This window comes from Pelophylax lessonae, assembly GCF_965119305.1.
Source record: "Pelophylax lessonae genome assembly, chromosome: 6".
In the NCBI taxonomy this organism is placed as follows: Eukaryota; Metazoa; Chordata; class Amphibia; order Anura; family Ranidae; genus Pelophylax; species Pelophylax lessonae.
This window is the reverse complement of record NC_138773.1, coordinates 200,287,651-200,311,679: the sequence shown is the minus strand read 5'-3', so window position 1 is coordinate 200,311,679 and position 24,029 is coordinate 200,287,651. Positions and strand designations below refer to the sequence as shown.

Sequence of the window (24,029 nt, the reverse complement as noted above, 5' to 3'; positions counted from 1 at the left end):
ACCACCATAACCACTTTAAATCACTGAAGTGGCCATGGTGGTTAGAGTGTTCCTTTAATATCTCTTAGAAGAAGTAAGGTGGTGCGTCGCCATTTTATTACTTATATACCTTAACTACAGTATATATTTTATATGCGGCCCGAGAAGATTTCTCTACACTCAATGTGGCCCAGAGAAGCCAAAAGGTTGGACACCCATGATCTAAAATGTCATGGGTTTAGTCTTTAAGAGGTTAAACTTCCCTCCTCCGGCAGATGGAACGAAAAGATACATTGTAATCATTGTGTTTACTTAACTGGGAGAGTTGAAAGGCATTTGCAGGAGGCTCTTTTTTTTTTTTTTCTTTGACAGCTGTTCTCTGCTCCCTCACATGCTATGTAAAGAGCAAAACCTGATCGGCCTGTGGATCTGTTAATTTTACCGATCTCCTGATCCAGCTATTTTGCCCGTATCAGGGCCGATATCCGATCCGAATATCGGATCGGTTTATCCCTAATTAGGATAAAAAACCTTCCTCCTTTAGAACCACATTAAGAGTAGACAACTAAAGATGCCTGCCTATATTACCCACAAAAGCCTTTTCTGTCTCTCGGATTTCATTTTATTTTCCTTCTAAAGCCGGACTTTCTTAGACTCAATGACAAAACTCCATCAACTGTCACCTCCTTGTCCAATGACAATGTCTTACCTGACTACTGAGACAGTCTCGACTGGATAGGGGAAAAGCAGTTGGCAGGAAGGAAAAATTAAGTTGCCCAAATCTAGACTCACTTTAAGAATAAATCAGAATACCTGGATGGAATTTAGAGCAATCTCATTCAGTGGCACAACACATTTTACCTGGAACAAGCATGCAAAAAATGAAGTCTGCACTCCTGAACTGCACACTTGTACTATTTTACAAAAAGGATGCACCTGGTTATGTGCGTACAGTGAAATTGGGATGGTTCACTTTTAGGGTTAATGTACACAGGACCCGCTGATTGGCTTCCCCTCTGGCCAGTCGGCAAGCGTGCGCCCCCACTATTTATTACACGAAGCGACGTACAGGTACGTCGCTTCACATAATAGAACTGACCTGCCTTACAGTTTAAGTTTTTGTTATTATTTTAAAAAAAATGTAAGAGCCCCGTTGGGGGTCTTTGGTGAATTATCAATGGTCTAAACAGACCCCTGATGTCTCACTTTTGAGACAGAGAAAGAAGCCAAGGACAGAGATTCCCCAGTTCCTTTCTTTGCAGCCTCAGCTGCACTCGACATTGAATGAATAAGAAGTGCTCTGTGCTGAGCAGCTTCCTGGTCCTTCACAAACTAAAGAATAGTAAACACAGTTTATTATGCTTCAGTTGTGAATGAACACAGTTAGTGATTGGCACAATCACTGACTGTGTTCATTCAGAAAAGGAAGGGGCTGGTAAATTCAATATTTGCCAGCCCCTTCCCTGCTCGCCAGCCTGAAATATCCCCCGCAACAGCGAGCGGGAAGGGTGAGGAGTGGGGAACCCGTCAGCACTGCGGGGGAAGGGGGCCAAGCGAGTACACAGGGGCTGGGCAATACAAGGAAGAGGAAGCTGGAGAGGAGGGACAATGTTTAGTGGAAACAGTGGGCTGTATTTACCTCTACTGGCAGGAGGGAGAGGAGCAGAAGCGGGCATTGCCGGCATTCAACTGCTGCAGGGGTAAAATAAAGCCCATCGGTCCCACTAAATAACACCTCACCGCCCCTTGTCTCCAGGTTCTGGTGTCAGTAACCAAGTAACCTGATATACTGACGTATTGAAGCTGTACTTTTCTGTCACAATTTTATGGAAAATTAAGCAAATGAATAAAAAATTCACACGCTGTCACCAGTGCAGTACAGTGTCATCATATGACTGGAGTGGCAGTGATCAGGGGTACTGACTGGAGACATCACGTAAAAAAAACGGAATTTTTGTAAAATCTTACCTGCAAAATTCCTTTCTCTGAGTCCTCCGACAGTCGCCGCCTCTTCATATTCGTCACATATGGGGTATTAGACTTTGCTCCGAAGGAGTAGCTAGGCAACAGAATATGTTAACATTAAAGCTTTTAACATATCCCACCCTCAAGGGGTGGTCCCCTCAGTCAATACCCTCCTACTTCCTGCAACCATATCTCAGTTTCAGTGGAATAGCAGTAGAGTATACAACCAAACCCCAAAAGAGGGGCGGGGGCGGCGACTGTCGGAGGACTCAGAGAAAGGAATTTTACAGGTAAGATTTTACAAAAATTCAGTTTTCTCTTACGTCCTCCGACAGTCGCCGCCTCTTCATATTCGTCACATATGGGGACGTCCCAAAGCAGTGCAAACATGAGGGGTGGGAAACGCATCCGCGCCTAAAGGCAACGCAGTCTCCGCATCAAAGAAAGGAACCTTACCAAAGGAAGGAAACCAGCTGGGCTACAGGAAAAACAAGTGCTCAACAGGAGCAACAACCCAGGAAAAGACAAATAACCAGGGGATAAAAAACTTATCCCAACAGCCAGAGGTCCCCAACAAGGGACCCTAGGGAATTGCCGCACTAAGAACCTTGCGGCCAAAGGAAGCATCCGCCGATGCCTGAACATCTACTTTGTAGAATTTTGTGAAAGTGTGCACGGTCGACCAAGTCGCCGCCTTACACACCTGGGCTACAGAAGCCCCATGACGACAGGCCCAAGACGTACTCAGAGATCTAGTAGAGTGCGCCTTCACAGGCATAGGGGGAACCTTCCCCTGCAAGGCATAGGCCTGTTCAATGGTCTGCCTGATCCATTTGGCGATGGTAGAGGCCGACGTCGCCATGCCCTTCCGAGGACCCTCTGGAAGAACAAACAAGGAGTCCGTCTTTCGAAAAGACTCAGTCGATTTAAGGTAAACCCTTATCGCCCGAACAACATCCAAAGAATGTAATCGCACCTCCTTTGGATGTTTAGGCTTCGCGCACAGCGAAGGCAAGACAATATCCTCATTAAGATGGAATTCCGAAACTCGCTTTGGAAGAAAAGAAGGATTAGGTCGCAAGACCACCTTATCCAAATGAACAACCAGATACGGAGACTTGCAGGACAAAGCCGCCAGCTCCGACACTCTGCGAGCCGAAGTGATCGCAACCAAAAAGGCGACCTTTTTGGACAACATAGACAACGAGATCTCCCTGATCTGTTCAAAAGGAGCACGTTGTAACACAGATAGAACAAGATTCAAGTCCCAAGGGGGCAGAGGATCCCTCCTAGGAGGAACCAGATGCCGCACTCCCTGAAGAAAAGTGCCAACCAAGGAGTTGGAAGCCACGGGACGTTGAAACAGAACGGCCAGCGCAGACACCTGACCCTTTATCGTAGCCAGCGCCAAACGCTGATCGACACCCGTTTGAAGGAAGGACAGCACTCGGGAAACCGAGTACGTGCGGGGTGAAAACCCCCTGGACACACACCAGGCAAAATAGGCCTTCCAAGTACGGTAATAAACCTTCCCCGAGGAAGACTTCCTCGCGTTGATCAAGGTATGAACGACCTCTGGGGAGAGACCCTTCTCCTTCAGGACCTCGGTCTCAACAGCCAGGCCGTCAAAGCCAGCGACTGTAAAGCAGGATGGTATATCGGTCCTTGAGACAGGAGATCGTCTCGAAGAGGCAGACGCCACGGGGCGTCGACCGCCAGATTCACGAGGTCTGCGTACCAGGACCGGCGAGGCCAGTCCGGTGCCACAAGAATCACCGTGCTGCGTTCCGAGTGTAACCTGCGAAGGAACCTGGACAGAAACTGAATCGGTGGAAACGCGTACATCAGCCTGTACTGATGCCACGGGGCCACTAACGCGTCCGACGCGTCTGCCCGAGGGTCGCGCGTCCTTGCCACGAACCTTGTTGTTGAGACGAGACGCGAACAGGTCCACATCTGGAAGACCCCACTTCGCGCACAACGTCTGGAAGACAGCCGGGTGGAGAGACCATTCCCCCTGATCCAGGGTCTGGCGACTCAGATAGTCCGCCTGCCAGTTCTCCACCCCCGGAATGTGAACCGCCGTTATCGCCGGGACATGAGTCTCGGCCCAAGACAGAATGTCGGCCACTTCTCGAGCCGCTCGGGCACTCCTGGTGCCCCCTTGGTGGTTGATGTAGGCCACCGCCGTGGCATTGTCCGTCTGCACCCGAACCGGGCAGTCCTGCAGCCGGTCCGTCCAGCGATGAAGACAGAGATTTATCGCACGCAATTCCAGAATGTTGATCGGAAGGGAGGACTCCCCCTCCGACCAAGTCCTCTGGGCGGACAGAACGCCCAGAACACCACCCCAGCCCGACAGGCTGGCATCCGTGGTGATTACCGTCCACGAGATAGGACGAAACGACTTGCCCCCGGACACCATCGGGGACTGGAGCCACCACAGAAGGTCTCTTCTGGTGCGATGACTCAACGAGATTTGAAGATCCAGAGATTGAGGTCGCCCGTCCCACATGGACAGGATCTCCGCTTGGAGACCCCGCGTGTGAAACTGGGCGAAGGGAATCGCCTCGAAGGCCGAGACCATCAATCCCAGACATCTCATGCACGTCCGCAGAGATGAGTGCGGAACGTCCCTGAGGGACCTGACTTCCTCCTGAAGAGTTCTGAGTTTGTCTTCCGGCAGGAAGACCTTCGCCTGCACCGAGTACAGAACCATTCCCAGGTAGGGAAGACGAACCGACGGACTCAGTGTCGACTTTGGAAAATTTATCGTCCAACCAAACTCCTGCAGAGTTTGCATCGTGACAGACAGGTCCTTCTCCAGACCCTGGCTGGTCGCAGACCGAACCAGAATGTCGTCCAGATACCCCAGGACAGAAATGCCCTGGGCCCTCAATAATGCCAGAACCGGTGCAAGCACCTTGGTGAAGACCCGCGGAGCCGAGGCGAGACCAAAAGGCAACGCCACGAACTGGTAGTGATCCTCCGCAATGGCAAATCGAAGGTACCTCTGGTGACCCTCGAAAATGGGGATGTGAAGATACGCATCCTTCAAATCGATGGAGGCCATGAATTCCCCCGGAACCAGGGCAGCCACCACCGACCGCAGGGATTCCATGCGGAACTTGGCGAACCCGCACAGAGCGGTTCAGAGCCTTCAAGTCCAGAATCGGACGAACCTTGCCCTCCTTTCTGGGCACGGTGAACAGATTGGAATAAAACCCCCGAAATCTGTCCCGATGAGGCACCGGAACTACCACTCCCTGAGCCCTCAGGTCCCGCACCGCCAGGTGCAGGTCCCGTAAGCGATCCGGAGACAGTTGAAGATTTGAGGGAAAAAATCTGCTCTCTGGCCGAGAGAGAAACTCGATCTTGTAACCAGATCGAACGATCTCCTGAACCCATCTGTCCCGCACGCGGGCCAACCAGGGCTGAAGAAAACCGAGCAAGCGTCCCCCCACCCCAAAACTGGGTGAGGGCGCCCCTTCAGGCCGCACTGTTATGGGCTGCGGATCCGGATTGACCGGACTTCTGTTTTCCAGACCAGGGCTTCTTCTGAGAGCCTTGACCTTTGAACGGTTTGTCCTTGTAGTGCGACCGAAAGGCACGAAAGGACCCCTGAGGGGGCCGAAAATTAGCATGCTTCTTCCCAGAAGCCCCCTTAGCCTTGGGGAAATGGGGCAAGAGAGTGCTCTTACCTCCGGTGATCCCCTTAATCAACACATCCAAGGACTCCCCAAAAAGGCGAGACCCATCATAAGGCAGATTGGCTAAGGTCTTACGTGAAGACTGGTCCACCGACCAACATTTCAACCAAACCAGGCGGCGAGACAACACCGCCACGCTGTGCACACGTGCAGCCAACGGGACTAGATCCAAGTCCGCATCACACAGATACATGACACCCTGGTGAATTTGATCCACCATATCCAGGGTCGCCGGCGAGGCCGAATCGGCCACTAGGACGCGCCTAAGCATCTGCGTCCAACTTGCGACCGCCTGGGCCGCCATGAGAGAGGCAAACAGAGCCTTAAGCATAGAACCCGTAACAGAATAAGTATGACGGGCAAGAGACTCCAATCTCCTATCCGTGGCATCACGGAACACAGGGGAATCCTCTGCAGGAATCGCAGTGGATTTGTTTAAAACCGCAATTGCGTGATCCACTGGGGGTGGCACACACCACCTTTCATCAGTGGAAGGCGAGAAAGGATAACGCAGCTTGAACCTACTTGGTACAGCAAAAGGTTTGCGCAGATTGCGCCATTGTTCCTTAACAGCGCGCTGAAAATCATCATTGCAGGGAAAAACCTGCGGCGTCCTGCGTTTTCTCTGCGTCCCATAAGCCGCCAAGGCAGCGGGGGGACACACTTCATCCTGCAAACGCAGCGTTTGCTTTATGGAAGCAATCAATTCATCCATGATTGCAAGCTCTTCAGGCGAGCCAGGGGGAGAATTATCAACCCCTTCAACTTCAGCCTCCACCTCGGATCCCACTAGATCCAGGGAGGAGCGGGACCCCGATAAGGAGGCCCCCGCCATAACAGCCCCATCACCTTCACCCTCAGAATCAGAGGAAAGAGAAACTCTGGGTCTTTTAGTAGATTGAGCAGCCACCAGCATCTGCACCTGAGCAGCAAGGCCAGCCACAATAGTGGCTAAATCCCCCCCTGGGGGGGAAACAGCGGTCCCCTGGCTTTCCACCAAGGCGGTAGGAAATTTGCCCTCCTGAGAATCCATTGCCCCTATAACAAATGCCGGATAATAAAGGGTTAACTGCCCCTTTAACAAGCGCGGCGAGCGTAGCCCACCGCACCACACACAAGCACAATGAGACCCCCACAGGGACAATAAAACTGACACAGGCAATGGATAGGAAGGATATAACCTGAGGAGACCCTCGCCGCTGCTGCTGCCTCGATCGGTGTTCCTGGAGAAGAGGAAGTGATGCTGCCAGGGCGCTCTATGAAAGCCTATGGGAGGCTACAAGAAAATGGCCGCCATGCATGTAGAACATGCGGCCGGAGCGAGTGTAGACAAAATGGTGCCGTTTGGCGCCGAAACCGCCGCTCCACAGTACAGTAATGCACACATGTCATCCATGTATAAAAAAACATGTTCGATCGCCGCAGCGATCGCTGTATAGTGCCCAAACATGCCACAAAACATGCCCCACAGCACACAGCTTCTCACACTGACAAGGCTGACACACACAGTGTCACACAGCTCCCCCCCCCCCCTTGCAGCCCACAGCATGCAGCCGAGAGATAGGGAGACAAACAGTGTGAACAGAGGCAGGTTACACAGTCCCAGACTGACACCCCCCCAGACAGACAGGTCCCCACATAGATACACTTACCTCACAGTGGCGTGGGGGACCCGCACAGGCGAACAAGCCGCTGCACATGAGGCAGGGAGAGTCGCATACAAGACGCACAGAATGGGGGTTAAGAAACCGCATAGCGTCCAGTGAGGTAGCCACCTCACCAATCATCCCTGCACCGAACAGGGATGGGTCGTTCACTGTGCCAGGAGCGTTACCTGGCTGAACGCTCGATGGCAGGCTGGGAAGCCACTGACCCACGACCTGCGACCAGTGGGATCAGCCCGAGACCCAGCCCGCATGATCCTCTTCATCAGAAGAACTAACTAACGCTGACAAAAAGAACAGCTAAGTAAAGGTAGAGAGAAAACTCAAACAAAAAATCAAAAAAGAAGAAAGAGTCTGGGGCACAAAGCCCCAGCACAGAGAGAGCCAGCCACTCCTGACAAGCTAGACATTGAAACTGAGATATGGTTGCAGGAAGTAGGAGGGTATTGACTGAGGGGACCACCCCTTGAGGGTGGGATATGTTAAAAGCTTTAATGTTAACATATTCTGTTGCCTAGCTACTCCTTCGGAGCAAAGTCTAATACCCCATATGTGACGAATATGAAGAGGCGGCGACTGTCGGAGGACGTAAGAGAAATAAACATTTTGATTTTTTTTTTCTTTTATCAGAGTAGTTCAGTGTCACCATAGTGACACTTTTTTTTTTTTTTTAACACTGTTATTGCTTATAACAGTGATCATCAATGTCAATAAGCCAGTGGTCTTCAAACTGCAGCCTGGAGGCCAGATGAGGCCAATTACTTGCCTTTAACTGGCCCTTGGGGCACTATTCCTCCTATTGACACCAACAATGGGGACATAATTCTTGCCACTGACACCAACAATGGTGTACTATTCCGCCCACTGACACCAACGATGGGGCATTTTCCCTCCCACAGACACAAATGATGAAGAACTATTCCTCCTGCTGACACCAATGACAGGGCACTATTCCTCATGCAGACACCAATGATGGAGCACTATTCCTCCCAGTGACACCAATGATGGAGCACTATTCCTCCCAGTGACACCAATGATGGAGCACTATTCCTCCCAGTGACACCAATGATGGGGCGCCATTTCCCCCAGTGACACCAATGATGGGGCACTATTTCTCCCAGTAACACCAATGATGGGGCACTATTTCTCCCAGTGAAACCAATGATGGGGCACTATGTCTCCCAGTGACACCAATAATGGAGCACTATTCCTCCCAATGACACCAATGATGGGGCACTATTTCTCCCAGTAACACCAATGATGGGGCACTATTTCTCCCAGTAACACCAATGATGGGGCACCATTTCTCCCAGTAACACCAATGATGGGGCACTATTTCTCCCAGTGACAGAGCACTATTCCTCCCAATGACACCAATGATGGGGCACTATTTCTCCCAGTGACACCAATGATGAGGCACTATTCCTCATGCTGACACCAATGACGGAGCACTATTCCTCCCAATTACACCAATGACGGAGCACTATTCCTCCCAATTACACCAATGATGGGGCACTATTTCTCCCAGTGACACCAATGATGAGGCACTATTTCTCCCAGTGACACCAATGATGAGGCACTATTCCTCATGCTGACACCAATGACGGAGCACTATTCCTCCCAATTACACCAATGACGGATCACTATTCCTCCCAATGACACCAATGATGGGGCACTATTTCTCCCTGTGACACCAATGATGAAGCACTATTCCTCCCACTTAAATTGTGAAATTGTTTACTCCCACTGACACTAGGACATTTTCTACTCCCATTGGCAACAGTTCGGCCCCCCTAAAGTCTGAAGGACAGTAAACTGGCCCCTTGTTTAGAAACTTTGGAGACCCCTGTTATAAGCAATAGTTTGAACTGGCAGTCATTCATGGCAGCTTGCTTACTATTTTGATGCTGTGATTGGCTACAGCTAGTCACATGGTAGAGGGGGCCAGGTACCGTGTGATAGCTGTGGGCCAAACACAGCATTACAACAGTAAGAAAGCTGTTGTTTTGAATGGAAGCCATTCATGACAGTTTTGCTTACATGTAATCACGTCATCGCTATGATTGGTCATAGCGATCACAGTATACCCCGGCCACTGTGATCCACTGTGTACACCAGGCCCAGTGGTCACGATATTGCGCCACTATGCGCCTCAGGGGGCATGCCAGTGTGCATGTGCTGAGCGATTAACCAGTATGTTGCTTAGCCTGGAGCTGCTGCCCACCTGCAGCAAATGTACTGTGGTTAGGTGGCAAGTATATGGATGTTGCTGCTATATGTAAAACTATTAGTTTAGGTTAAAGGGAGATCATCCAGTAGGGGTGTAGGCATCCGCACTGTGCCCCGGGCACCTGCATCTTCCTTGTCCCCATCCTACACTTAGTAGTAAGCCACTCAGGAGAGCAAATCTGTGGGAGACGAGCTGTCACTTGTAAACACAGAAACCATTCTTTTGTGTTTTTACAAGTGCTAGTGGTGGGCAGGGAGCAGAGGGCCTGAGCCAGAGGTGGTGGAACTAAGTTCCAGCTGAAAGAATGCCCTGCCGACTAGTATTCTAGTGTTTCTTTTCTCCCTTATTTTCTCTTCTTCTTGCTAATGTGACCCCAGTGCTGATGGAGAGGGGAAGAGGAGTAAACAAGGATGCTAAGCGAGCACCTGTCATTATACTTATCAACCAGTGATGTATTGCTGCAATGTAAAAAACAGTTTCAATTTGTTGCGATTTTTAGGCATTTTGCCAAAGCACCCTTGAATAAACCCAGGAGGCACAGCAGGGAGCTACGGCACCCTGCTTGAAAAAGGCTGCTCTAACCTGAAGACCAGTAGGGGCTTTTAATGCGTCACCTATGGATAATCTTGGGTATTGAAGTTCATCGTTGTTTCACGGTTGCACACAAGGCTTGACCTGTTGGGTATGGCTTTACCCAACTGCCGCAGCCTCATTTACATTTGACGAAAACTTGGGTCTTATATTGTGTTTGTATACACTAAATTAAAGCAGAGTTCCACCCATTTTGTAAAGTTGCTATATATGTTATCCCCTTTAAAAATGCTTTTACCAATGTCAACTTTTTTTTTTTTTTTTTTGTATGGAAGTACCTTTTTTCTTCTTATTTCAGCTCCACTTCTGGCTGCGTCTACCTCGGCGATTACGTCAGTAGGCGATTCGCAAGGGCTCCTAGGATAGCGGCGTCATGTATCCCAGCAGCCCTTGCACATCGCCTAGTCACAAAATTTCACGTTATTTCCAGACCGGAATTGATGCGAATGGGGGGGGCCGGGATGTCCTGATTGACAGGTTAATAGAGCAATGGGGTGGAAACTTCCGCCGACGCTGGCAACCTGTCCGGAAGAGGAAGAGCCGTTCAGTGGCATTAATGCTCCGGGTGTGAGATCAGGAGGTGCATGCTGGGCAGCCAGCTGCACCTTATCTCGGAAAAACACATGAGCGGGCTTCAGATGCCCACATCCTCGATGGCCCCTGCCTGCTTCTGAGATCATGTAAGTTATGTATTACAGATTTACAAATAACAAGCATGAAGGCAGTTAGGACAGTATCCAAATAATAATGAACTAGTACTAACAATCATTGGGAAACTTAAAAAAAGATTATTATTATAGACTAGAGCTCCGCTTTAAGAATTAGGAGCTGATAGAAAGGGCTCCTGATCATGTGACCAATCACAGCTCACATGATCTTACAGCCCTCCAGCATTACATTGTATTAAAGCACACATGTCAAACACAAGGCCCTGGGGATGGCCCTCGCACCTCTCCTGCAGCAACCCCTTCATTGTTGCCCCCACCTTGTCTCAGCAGTCAGCAGCAGAGAGGAGGATATAACTCTTCAACCAGATCCTGCAATTCTCTATGCAGCCACAGAGAGGCTCCTATCTAACAATCCCCCCCATCTCAGCAGTCTGCAACAGAGAGGGAGACTGAACTCCTCCTACAGATCCTGTGCTTCTCTGTGCAGCCACAGCTAGAGTTGCCACCTCATCCCTTTAAAACAGAACACATATGAATTGCACAGGTTCTGAGGCTAATTTAATGCAGAGAAGGCTCCAAGTGAGTTTAATTACCACCTTAATCAGCCACAGAACCTGTGTAATTCATATGTGTTCTGTTTTAAAGGGATGAGGTGGCAACCCTAGCCACAGCACCCCCTCATCTCCACTTCCCCTGGTCTTAGCATTAAGTAGACTCCAGCCCTCCTCTGGTCCTCCTCCAGACTCTGCACTTTCTGCTTCCAAGCTTCTTCCAGGCAGCAGCACAACGTAAGGGGGAAAATTGTGACGTAAGGGAGGGTGAGGGACTCTTGACTTCTGATGGGAGGGGAGGGGAGTGGGGTGCTCTAGACATGTAGTCCTACAGATACAACTGGCCCTTTGAGGGCAACCATAATGCTGATTCGGCCCACAATGAAATTGAGTTTGACACCCCTGTATTAAAGGATCAGTCCTGCTATTAGCAACAACAGTGTCAGGAGGGGCTGAAATAATGAAGCTGAGCATTATAATGAGCCTGTTCCTATACTCTGCCTGGACCAAGTATATATCAATCACTCCACATCTTCTACATAAAGTAACATGAAGCCAATGACAGCTGACAGCAGCGCCTGTCTTTAAATGACAGCTGACAGCTCCACCAGAGTGATCCTCCAATGGATAAATCCGCTGTCACGTGCCTCCAATGCACTCACCTTGATCACACACCGACGAAGAACTTCATGACTGCCCCCCTGGACGCTGCCATTACGTGACGTCACTAAACCACTCCCCCCCCCCCCCCGGCTACGGCAACTACGATGGCCCAAAACACCACTCACGGCGTTGTTACAAAATCCCAATAGACAGCAGTGGCTACAGCGACCCCTGGAGGCCAACAATCAAAACGTATTTGCAATGGCAGGAACAGTGGGAGGTACGCGTGATGATCCGCCCCTGGATCTTCTGTGTAGCGTTGCTTGGCAACAACACGGCGTGACTTTGTGCTGCACTGTGTGGGTGACGTGATGGCGAAGTTCGTTCTTGCAGGTAAAGTTGTATTCTCTTTTGTGGCATAAATGTCTAATTTATCTTCTCCTATTTCTGCGGCATATAGGCGTAGGTAGCACGTAGATAGTAATCACATTCGCTGTGCAAGAACACTAATACAGCTGCAGTCACCTTAGAAATAAATCCCGAAGTGATTGCTCCCATTTTCCACCAGAGGGCGCCCCGCCTCTCCTTCTCATCCTGCCAGTGTACAGGTCTCTATGCACAGGGACAGTTCAGTGTACAGGTCTCTATGCACAGGGACAGTTCAGTGTACAGGTCTCTATGCACAGGGACAGTTCAGTGTACAGGTCTCTATGCACAGGGACAGTTCAGTGTACAGGTCTCTATGCACAGGGACAGTTCAGTGTACAGGTCTCTATACACAGGGACAGTTCAGTGTACAGGTCTCTATACACAGGGACAGTTCAGTGTACAGGTCTCTATGCACAGGGACAGTTCAGTGTACAGGTCTCTATGCACAGGGACAGTTCAGTGTACAGGTCTCTATACACAGGGACAGTTCAGTGTACAGGTCTCTATACACAGGGACAGTTCAGTGTACAGGTCTCTATGCACAGGGACAGTTCAGTGTACAGGTCTCTATGCACAGGGACAGTTCAGTGTACAGGTCTCTATGCACAGGGACAGTTCAAGTGGAACTTTCCTTAACCACTTCAATACTGGGAACTTTTACCCCCTTCCTGCCCAGGCCAATTTCAGCGCTGTCGCACTTTGCTTGACAATTGCGCGGTCATGCAACACTGTACCCATATGAAATTTTTATTTTGTTCACACAAATAGATCTTTCTTTTTGTGTTTAATTAATAACCACTGTTTTTTTTTTATTTTTGGCTAAATAAATAAGAAAAAAAAAAGACCCAAAATTTCTGTTATAAAATTTTGCCAATAAATAATTGTTCTTCATAAATGTAGCCGAACATGTATTCGGCTACATTTCTTTGGTGATAATAATTGAAATCAGTGTATATTATGTAGTCTGTATAAAAGTGATAGAGTCCACAATCTATGCTATAGACATGTAATTCGTTTCAGTCCAAATACAAATTCAAACAAATTTTGCGTTATTCGGAGATTCAGATGTATCCGAATCTCCGAATTAAGTAATAACGAATAGTAATACATTTAGTTGGAATCTGTTAAAACTTGTTTCGTTTGTTTTCTAATGAATTCCAAATTTTCAGAACAATTTGAATTTGGATTGGTGGAAAAAATGATCGAATTGTGTGTGAAGAATAGCTGGCTGATACGCAGCAGGCTGAGAAGCGGCCACCACGGCCTTCAAGTGATTGTAAAGTCTTTTTTTTTTTCTAAATAAAAATAACAAACGTGTTATACTTACCTCCTCTGTGCAGTTGGTTTTGCACAGAGCAAACCGGATCCTCCTCTTCTCAGGTTCCTCTTCGCTGCTTCTTGCCCCTACCTCCTGGTCGAGTGCCCTCACAGCAAGCAGCATGCTATGGGGGCACCCGAGCCAAGTCACAGGTCCCTGTATCCATTTAAACATGGAGCTGCGGCCTGTCCCCACCCCCTCTCTTTCCTGATTGGCAGACTGACTTTGATTGACATCAGCGGGAGCCAGTGGCGCAGCTGCTGTGTTTCAGCCAATCAGACACAGCCAGTGACATGTCACGCCTCTGGGAAAGCCACCACCCGGCCGTCTATAGGCCAGGCGTACAGTGGTTAAAGGAGAAACGTAGGTTTACAAAAAAAAAACTAGACTGATAACTGAGAGATCACATGATCGCTGATCATTGTTAAAGAGGAAGTAAACCCTCCTCTGACACTTTTACCTATAGGAAGCCTATGATAAGGCTTACCTATAGGTACTGTAAATATCTCCTAAACATGCACCGTTTAGGAGATCTTTACCTTACATGCAGCCGTACCAGCGGCCGTTCCTTCAGAGTCCCGTGCCGTGACCGTCGGCTACCGCGCATGTGCTCGGGAGTGACGTCACCGCGGCTCCGGCCAATCAGATGGCCGGATGCCGCGATCCCGGAAGACGGGCGACTGGACATGTCGCCCGTCATAGAGGTAAGCAGGCGGCACGGCGGGGGCTCGTTCTAAGGTAAGTATTTCATAATGAGCTAGTATGCGGTGCAGAAGAAATTATCGCTTGTACAAGCTTACACACCTTTTCACTCCTTTACGTGTATTATGCATGGTCTTTATGAAATATTTTACTCAGGCTCTTTTTGTCAGCAAAGCCTTGATTATAAACATCAGTAAATTCTTACATCAGTGTACGACTGGCCTTAAAGTGCCTGTAAACCCTTACATATACCCAGTGAAGTGACTGGCTTCAGGTGAAACAAATCCTCCTACACAAATTGTATCTGTTTATCTGCAGTGCTCTATTCTCTATATTCTCTATATCCATTCAAAGTCCAGAATTTATAAAGCTTGCCTCAGATCTTAGAAAAAAAGGCAAAGAGCTGAAATGACACTTTGCAGAGCTCAGTGAGGGGCTAATTGAAGGGAAGGGATAATCCCCCCCCTCCCCCCCCCCCCACACACACACACACGCCTGAGACTGTCAATCAGCTGGAGGTCCGTCCCCTGTCACCTTTTTTTTTTTCCGTCGTGTCAGAAAAACTTGTCAGAAGTGATTCATGTTGATAGAGGAATGAAGCAGCAGACAGAAATGACACTTAGAGCTCTTAATTGAGACAGTACACACTATAAAATATTGTGCTTTGTTCATATTTCATGTCTGTGGTTTACAACCACTTTAAAGTCTAAGTGCAGCAAAAATCAGTATAGGGGACATAACTTACAATCAGTAGGATGTGTGCCTTGTGCTGATTCCTCTTCTGTGAAAATTCTCCTCCATCGCGAACCTCCCACCCCTGTATCCACTGGTGCAGCGGGGGATAATACATCAAGAAAGCCTGACTATGGCCACTCTTTCTGTCAAGCTCCATCATTCATAGAAAGCCATACTACATCTTCTATGAATGAAACAGGATCTATGTGCAGTGCTACCGCAGCAGAAGCCGCTGGTAACTAGTTTCTACTATTCCAATCCTGCACAGTCAGGCAACATGCATTTTCTTGCCCTATATGATCCACCTGCACACATCTTGTCCCGCTATACTGGCTGACGCTGGAGTACATACCCTATAAGAGAGCAGACCCCCTGGAGACCCGGGCAATTCTATAGGAACCATTCCAGAGCCCTACTGGGCACTCCTGGCATACCCCTATCCTAGGACCCCTGGAGAGGAACAGGAGCCATCAGAGGGAATACTTCCTATATTCATATACCCGCTCTTTACCCCTTGGTGGGGTGGGTATTTCCGGTGAGTGGGCTACCTACCTTAGGTGTCACCGAGCACCTCACCTACCACCCACCACGGGGTTGTTTCCAGTTTTTATGAAGATATCTGTCACTTTTATGGACTAATTACATCACTACTGCCACATATTGGATCACTCGTTTTTGTCACATCATCTTATTTATTTATATTTGCATCATTTTTTATTATTTTTTTGATACACCAGATATATTTAGCACAGTTTTTTATTTGGCACTTGCTCATCAATTTTTACCTATCTGCACTGGCCACCTTACTTATTTAATGAATTATTTGCTATTTATCATACACATTGCACTTTTATTGGACCTATTTATATTTATACTTTCCTTATGCACTTGGTCACTTTAATAATTGATGTTTTCATTATTTATTTATATGCACACTTTCACTCTAAGGCCCCGTTCACACTGGGGCGACGCTACTTCCCGGGGCGACCTCACAGGTCGCGGCGCGCTGCTCGCACCGCGACCTCAGAGCGGCCGGCACGGACTTCATAACATTGAAGTCAATGCAGGTCGCTCCAGGTCGCCCCAAAGAAGCTCCGGACCCTTTTTCTAAGTCGGAGCGACTTGTGTCGCTCCTATTAGAACGGGTCCACAGCTTCTCTATTGAAGGCGACCTGTCAGGCGACCAGGTGTGAACGGGGGCTCAGTCACATCATATTTTAGTTTATTTATTGTGATATTTATTTATCTTTGTGCATATTTATTTATTTATTTTGGTACATATTGTACACACCTTTCCTGTCAATTTATTTACATACCGTATATACTCGAGTATAAGCCGACCCGAATATAAGCCGAGACCCCTACTTTTGCCACAAAAAAGTGGGAAAACTTATTGACTCGAGTATAAGCCTAGGGTGGGAAATGCTGCAGCTACTGGACCCAACTGGACCACCACGAGACACAAAATAGGGGCTGCGGGCATGGTACAGGAGATGGCGCAGGTCATAGTACAGGCATTGCACAGGTCATGGTAAGGGCATGGCACAGGTCAGGGCACAGGTGAAGGTATAGGCATGGCACAGGTCATGGTACATGCATGTTACAGGTCACGGTACAGGCATGGCACAGGTCACGGTACAGGCATGGCACAGGTCACGGTACAGGCATGGCACAGGTCACGGTACAGGCATGGCACAGGTCATGGTATAGGCATGGCACAGTAAGTACAGGCATGGCACAGTATGTACAGGCATGGCACAGTATGTATAGGCATGGCACAGTAGGTATGGGCATGGCACAGTATGTACAGGCATGGCACAGTAGGTATAGGCATGGCACAGTAGGTATAGGCATGGCACAGTAGGTATAGGCATGGCACAGTATGTACAGGCATGGCACAGTAGGTATAGGCATGGCACAGTAGGTATAGGCATGGCACAGTAGGTATAGGCATGGCACAGTAATTACAGGCATGGCACAGTAGGTATAGGCATGGCACAGTAGGTATAGGCATGGCACAGTAGGTATAGGCATGGCACAGTAATTACAGGCATGGCACAGGAGATGCAGTGCTGCGGGCATGGTACAGGAGAATGTCCTGTACCATGCCCGCAGCACTGCATGAGGAAATACAGGGGCTGCAGAGGCATCTCACTTACCTGTCGGTGAGGCGCCGTCTTCGATTTAAAAATCGCGCCACCCGGCGCCGCCATACGTCACCGCAAATGCGCCACCGATGCTCGGGAAAAGCCGAACACGTTCGGCTATTTCCGGGCATGCGGCACATGCGCAGTGACACGTCGGCGCCGAGCGGCGCCATTTTTAAAAAGACACTCCAGTCAGTGACTCGAGTATAAGCCGAGGGGTGCATTTTCAGCATGAAAAAACATGCTGAAAAACTCGGCTTATACTCGAGTATATACGGTACTTTTTCAGTAGGCAGCGCCATTCCCATACTTTTATCCAACATGCATTTCCAATTTGCATCCGGACACAAGAAATCAGTCCATGGGCTTGTAGTGAAAATAGTTTTTATTTTATTCTAACATTACTGGTCAATGTAGATGCAACCCTTTATGTTGGTGGTCAGTTGAAAATTGCTTCCTTGCAGTGGTGATCAGTGTTGGTAGTGGATAGTTTCACCACTGCACAAGGAACCCCTAGCAGCCTCAGGAGGTACTTCAGAGTTTAGTGGAAGCCTGGTTGAGAATGGCTGATCTCCACCATCTTAATAATTCAGGTCTTTTCTGTGTCACCCTATTAACCAGACTACAAATTTTAGCAGCACAACTGCTAAAATTGCCCAGAAATCCATCAGAACCACTGTGACAATTTTCACTCTGTGGACAACTGCATGACAATTGTGTAATGATCCAAGGTTCTTCCCCAAAGCAAGTATCGCAAGTGGCTGCACAGTTATATGTAAAGTATACCTTACATGTTGAACACGTTTTCTTACTATTTTACTTTGTGACGCCTTACATAAGAAGTTCATACAGTATGTACTATGTCTATGCAACTATTCAATGTACCTACCATGTCCTTACAGGAAAGGCCGACTGCCCATATTATGCCAAAGCAGAACTTCTTGCTGACTATCTTCAGAAAAACCTGCCACATTTCAGAGTTCATAAAATCACCTGTCATCCTGAGGACTGGGAAGTAGGAGACCAAAGATGTCAATTTCAATGTCAAATGTCAATGTCAAAAATCTTTGATCATTTTTGACCAAAGGGAAACTAACTTATGTCTATTTTTAGGGAATCCACTTCAGTGTAGAATGATCATATCTTATTTATGTGAAGGTGGACGTGTTTTGATTCATTCTATTTTGAGATACATTTTATCAATTTTCTTCTAAAATGAAACTTTAACTCAATGCAGATCTTTCTTAACTTGCCTGTTTGTCAATATATTAGTATTAAATATTTAATATTCTTACAGTAAAACCTTGGATAGAGAGTAACTTGGTTTAGACCGTTTTGCAAGACAAGAACATTTTTTTCAAAAATTCTGGCTTGATAAACAAGCGATGACTTGATATACAAGTAGCGTCATGTCACACCGGAGTATAAAAGAGAAGAGAGGCGCCTCTAAGTGTAGCAATATGGTTACATTTAATGAAGGTACAACATTTAGCAACTCATATGGTTAATACAGAAAACAGGCACATCTAAGTATACAGGCATCTGTGGTAAAGCTGTCCACATAGACCATCCTCTGCACCGCCATTTATGTCATCCCTTCCTCACTGCGCTCCAAGAGCGATTCAAGCCTCGCTTTCAGATTGCTCTACTGCAGGGTAGTCTTCCTGGTCACAATTGCAGACTGACAGCGGTGAGAGCCGGTGCTGCGGAGGACGGTCTATGTGGACAGCTTTACCCTGGATACCTGCATACTTAGGCTGGCCATACATGTTCAATTTTCTTGTACAATTTTCTGTTAGATTTACCAAAAACCATATAATAGGAGGTCAAAAGTAAACAACACTTTCAATTGTATCCTATAAGGCAGGCCTTTGTACTACATAGTTGCAGGTAAATGCAAAGAAAATTGTACAGAAAATTGTATAATGTATGGCCAGCCTAAGATGTGCCTGTTTTAATCATCAACCATGTGAGTTGCTAAATGTTGTACCTTCATTAAATGTAACCATATTGCTACACTTAGAAGCGCCTCTCTTCCCTTTTATACACTGTAGCTCCTGCTGGATTTTGCTTCTAATCCCCTGGTGGAGGCTGCCATTTGTGGATGGACATTTTATGGTTACACAACCTATCACATTGCTATAATCTTTTAATATGGACTATAAACTGAAGGATTTTTAAATAAATGGTTGTGAAACTGATCATCTGAGTTTCCATTATTTCTTATGGGGAAATTCGCTTTGATATAAGAGTGCTTTAGATTACAAACATGTTTCCGGAACAAATTACGCTTGCAATCCAAGGTTTTATTGTATTAGTTTCTAGAAGGAAATTCTGAAAATGGAATAGGGAATGAATAAAACTGCAAGCATTGTTTAAATGGATGATTAAAACTGATTGAAGTACAATTGAACTTTCAGTTTAAATTTGTTTATTACATTGCAGGTGCATCAAAACAAAAAGCAGGCAAATTCTTGTTTTTTGTTAAAAAGCAGTGACAGCCGGAGATGCAATCCCTGCTGAGTCTAAACTAGAGTTCTCTATTCGGTATTGAGTAGGAGCTTTGCTGTGTGCAGAGCTATAAGTCTGAATCAACAGGAGATGTTGGACCTCTGCTTCCGCACAGTGGGGAAGGGTCTTTCTCTGCAGCATGCTGGCAGGGGTTAGGCCTGTCTACTCAGGCTGTGACTGTATATCTTTGCAGACATGTTTTGATGCACCTAGAATGTATTTAGCTAGTTCAAGGATTGTCTGTTTCCACTGGCATTATACTGTATATTCAACACTCACAAATGCTTAATATTTTGTAAGGATTTGCAAGCAGACAGACGGCAGCTGACAACTGTGTCACACTTGTCAAAACTAAAAAGAAAAACATTTGGCTGGACTAACACTTTAACCTAATAGTTGTAAAGGGAAATTTTGATAGTTTCAGGTAAATTATGAAATATTTAATATAAATATTATGAAATCTCCTATCCAGCCAGCAGGTGGAGCTTTAGTAATTTTTTTGCATCATTATCTTCATTACTCTTCAGCTGTGCAGACAAAAATGTCCTTGATATCAGAATAAAAATATCAGAATAAAAAATGAGTCATCGGAGCAGAAACTGCTTATCAGAGGGCTTACCAGGGACTTATCAGAGAGATTAGGGTCTATTCACATATAGACAATGTGTTGTAGTATACGTACAAACACACAATACATTTGTTGCATTAAGGCAGCCCATTAATTTTGAATTGGCTGTCAACACAATGCAAAATAGGGAAAAATTAACATGCACTGTTCCCCAAGCAGTACACCACCACACATGGCTGTGCTTTTAGGTTTGCTGCGTGTTATTGTGTATTGTGCTATTTCTTTCTGAATATACATACAATGCAATGACTGTGCCAAACAAATGTCCAAGTGTCCAAGGTAGAATAATGCTAAAACTGATTCATAGCAGAACAGACCCTATAATTTTTATCAATAAATTTCCATTTTTTTTTTGCTGGTTAAGTAGCAATGGATCTCAGAATTATGCCTAAAAAATGGATGGAAGCACAGGCACTCTCCCATAATATGGAGGGAGTTGTTGGATCGAGGAGGCAAGGGATTGCTGCTCGGAGGATTTAATGAGCTAATGGAACATGCACAAGTAAGATAACTAACTATAACCAATATATCTAAATATGTAGTGAATAACTAATTGCATTAAAATCTGCATTCTTTGTATTTTTATTAGCATATATATGTTTTTTATTTCATGTCTGTTTCTCTAGCACCTTAGACTAGTATTTTTTAATCTTATGCAACACACAAATTCGAATATGTTGTCCAAATTTTTGTCTATATAGCATATAAGAGGAAGATTAGGATATAATAGGGCCAGCTTAAAGTGTATTTTGTATAATTTTGGATAAAGCAGGGCTTATTTTAAATTTTGGATATTATAAAGTTATAAAGAAGGATTACAACCTTTGTTTGTGTATGTTTTTTTTTTTTTTTTTTATTGCTGTCTGTGTCTCTACTGGGTAGCTCCAGCGTTACTATTGGTCCTGGTTACCATTGTCTTCATTATAGAACTTAATAGAAAATGCTACATTTTAGAGTTATTTTGGGAATGGGAGAGGGAGGACCTGTTTGAGTGACAACTGTCTAAAGGGGATTCCCTCTTGATTTCCTTTTACTTGTCTCTTGAGACAAGAGAGGAAGGAAAATCTTCTTGCCTGGACACTGCACCTAAAAAACATCAACCAATCAGAGTCCAATTGACCTTAACCAGTGTCCAACTTAGACAGTAAGTTTATTCTGTAAAGATCCCTGCTCCAGCATTAGTCAAGGAGATCTAACACCTATTGTTTGCTGTCTGTGTCCTGCCGGGGAGTTTTTTCCTCAACTCCCTGTCTTCAAGACATAACAGGAAGTAGGTGGAAATCTCACCAAAGTGGGAGTACATTCATATCTTTGAGCGTTATCACTAGAACCTCTGTCTGCTTTCTCCCGACCCCTTGCTCTCAATGCTCACTCACCATACTCTTACAGGAAAACAGTAATATTTGAAAATATTTGTTCACTGGAAATACATTATATGTTCCCATTAAATAAGACATACAAATTACATATAAACTGTTAAAACAGTAGACTACAACGTTTATCCTGTAATCATTTGCCAGGAATGGTGAATTACTAGGGGGATAAGTTAAACCTTTTACGTTGTATATAACATTTTTGAATTAATGCAAAATTCAAATAGCACACATGTGAAAGGTGAAAGTTGTATTATAAATTATTTTCAGGTGTTTTTCTTCTACTTTGCGTTTACTTACTGTTAGTTACCCTTTAACTTGTAACACACAGGGCTGCTGATAGAAATCGCGGGGCCCCTTACAGACTACCTGACAGGGCCCCCAAGAAAATATTAAAGCTATATTTAGCTAAAAATACAATAAAATCATTATTAGCAGAAACAAATACAACATAACTCACAGAATTCCTGCTAAATCTAAAAGAAAAAACTGAGTTAATAAAAAAAAATGAAGATGAGATGAAAAAATATACAGGCTGGGCAGTTAGAGCTCTGGATCAGAGAGACAGAGGGAGAGAAACAAAGATACAGAGATAAAAATCTCAGGAGCAGAGCTAACATTAGAGCAAGGGATGGGAGGGGGGCCCACACAGGGAGGGGGATTAGTGAAGGATAACTGTCTCTTTCTCAGTAGATAAAAGCTGGCAGCAGGGAGAGGGGGAGACACCAGCTTTCGGCTGCTGGAGGAAGAGTTCATCACTAAGCCCCCCTCCCTGTGTGGGCCCCCTGTGTGTTCGGGCCCCCTACTAAATCCAAAGGGGGCACACAGAAAATGCTGAGGGTAAGCTAGCTGTTTTGAAATGGCACTGGGGTGGCACTGAAATAAATTGCCGCCAGTGCTATCCCTACCACATTTTAAAGCAGTGGCGATGGGAACTAAAAAAAAAAAACCTCAAAAATAAGCTGGGCATAAAATTTCTGCACCTGAGGAGCTGCAGGTGCCACCGTATACATCCTTCTACCACCGTATACAGCCTTCTATACAAGTTAATGTTCTCTTGATAAAAGCTGATGCTTCAGATACTGTATATAGATCTTTCAGTTCATCTCATTGTTCCTCTCTACACTCTCTTCTGTTCTCTTTCTTTCCTCCCTCATTTGTTCACTCTGTTCCTCTTTCTTTCATTTATTATGTCATCCTTTCCTCTCTCTCCATTTATCTTTCTGCTCTCTCCTTTTCCCTCTGTCCATTTTGCTCTCTTTACCTACCTATGACATATATATATATATATATATATATATATATATATATATATATATATATATATATATTTCTATCTCTCTCTGCTGTATCTCTATCTTTTCAGTCTCTCTCCCTCTCTCTCTCTCTTTATCCATCTATCTTTATTCTGTAATATATAATCTTTATCTCTCTGTCTTTCTATTTATTTTTCTCTCTACTTCTCTTTATCTCTCTCTCTCTCCCCGCCCCTCTCTCTTTCTGCCTACCTCTCTGCTTCTTTCTCCATTTTTCTTTCTCTCTCTCGCGCTCTCTTCATTTTTTTCTTATATAATATTTATCTATCTGTCTCTCTCTTTCTGTCTGCCCCTCCATCTGTAATTCTCTCTATGTCTTGTTTTCTCCATCTGTGGCTTTCAGTCTCTTTCCCCATTCATCCATCCATCCCTCTCTCTCTCATCTGAGTTTTTATATAAAGTGAAATCAGTGATTTTTAGGGCAGTGTCACAATGCTTCCCACCTCTGGCAGAGAGAACCCTCTTTGTTAATTCATTACCTATTGAATTGCTGATACTTTCCCTTGTAACAGAAGTGACAGAATGCATCTAATGACACTGCTATGTGGTTAGTTAGCATTTTATTTCCAACATGAAAAAAAAAAAAAAAAAACTTTTCTGTTTTCAGAAAGTTTGATTTAAAAGCACACATGTCAAAGGATAACTTTTATTTCTATTTACTATATAAGCCTTTAGGCTGACTTGGGAAATAACAGGCAAACACATATTTAGGTATAGCAATCCTGCAAACGTTCACAAAGTTAAATAAATAAAGAGACAATCTGGACTTTCCTTCCTTTATAGTCCTGTCTGACTTTATGTGAAATAAATGTGTCTTCAGACAGTCAGACAGCCAGACACACCTGTTCTGCTGTGTTAGGCACTGGCAACCCCACCATCACCAACCTCCTCAGTTCCTGCAGTGCTGCT

General features: G+C 45.9%; 2 protein-coding genes across 2 annotated transcripts in view; one reads left to right on the top strand and one right to left on the bottom strand.

Moving 5' to 3' along the window:
- Positions 1-12,067, bottom strand: part of FASTKD2 (FAST kinase domains 2) — an 89,121-nt gene extending 77,054 nt beyond the window's left edge. The window contains exon 1 of the mRNA XM_082262021.1: positions 12,021-12,067. The gene's annotated coding sequence lies outside the window, so the exon portion shown is untranslated. The remainder of the gene's footprint in view (positions 1-12,020) is intronic.
- Positions 12,068-12,247: 180 nt separating this feature from the next.
- MDH1B (malate dehydrogenase 1B) overlaps positions 12,248-24,029 on the top strand; it is a gene marked incomplete at its 3' end in the record, with an annotated part of 52,624 nt that continues 40,842 nt past the window's right edge. The window contains exons 1-3 of the mRNA XM_082261756.1: positions 12,248-12,354; positions 18,195-18,307; positions 20,799-20,933. Coding sequence (XP_082117882.1) covers positions 12,333-12,354; positions 18,195-18,307; positions 20,799-20,933 — 270 coding nt within the window. The 5' untranslated portion in view covers positions 12,248-12,332. The remainder of the gene's footprint in view (positions 12,355-18,194; positions 18,308-20,798; positions 20,934-24,029) is intronic.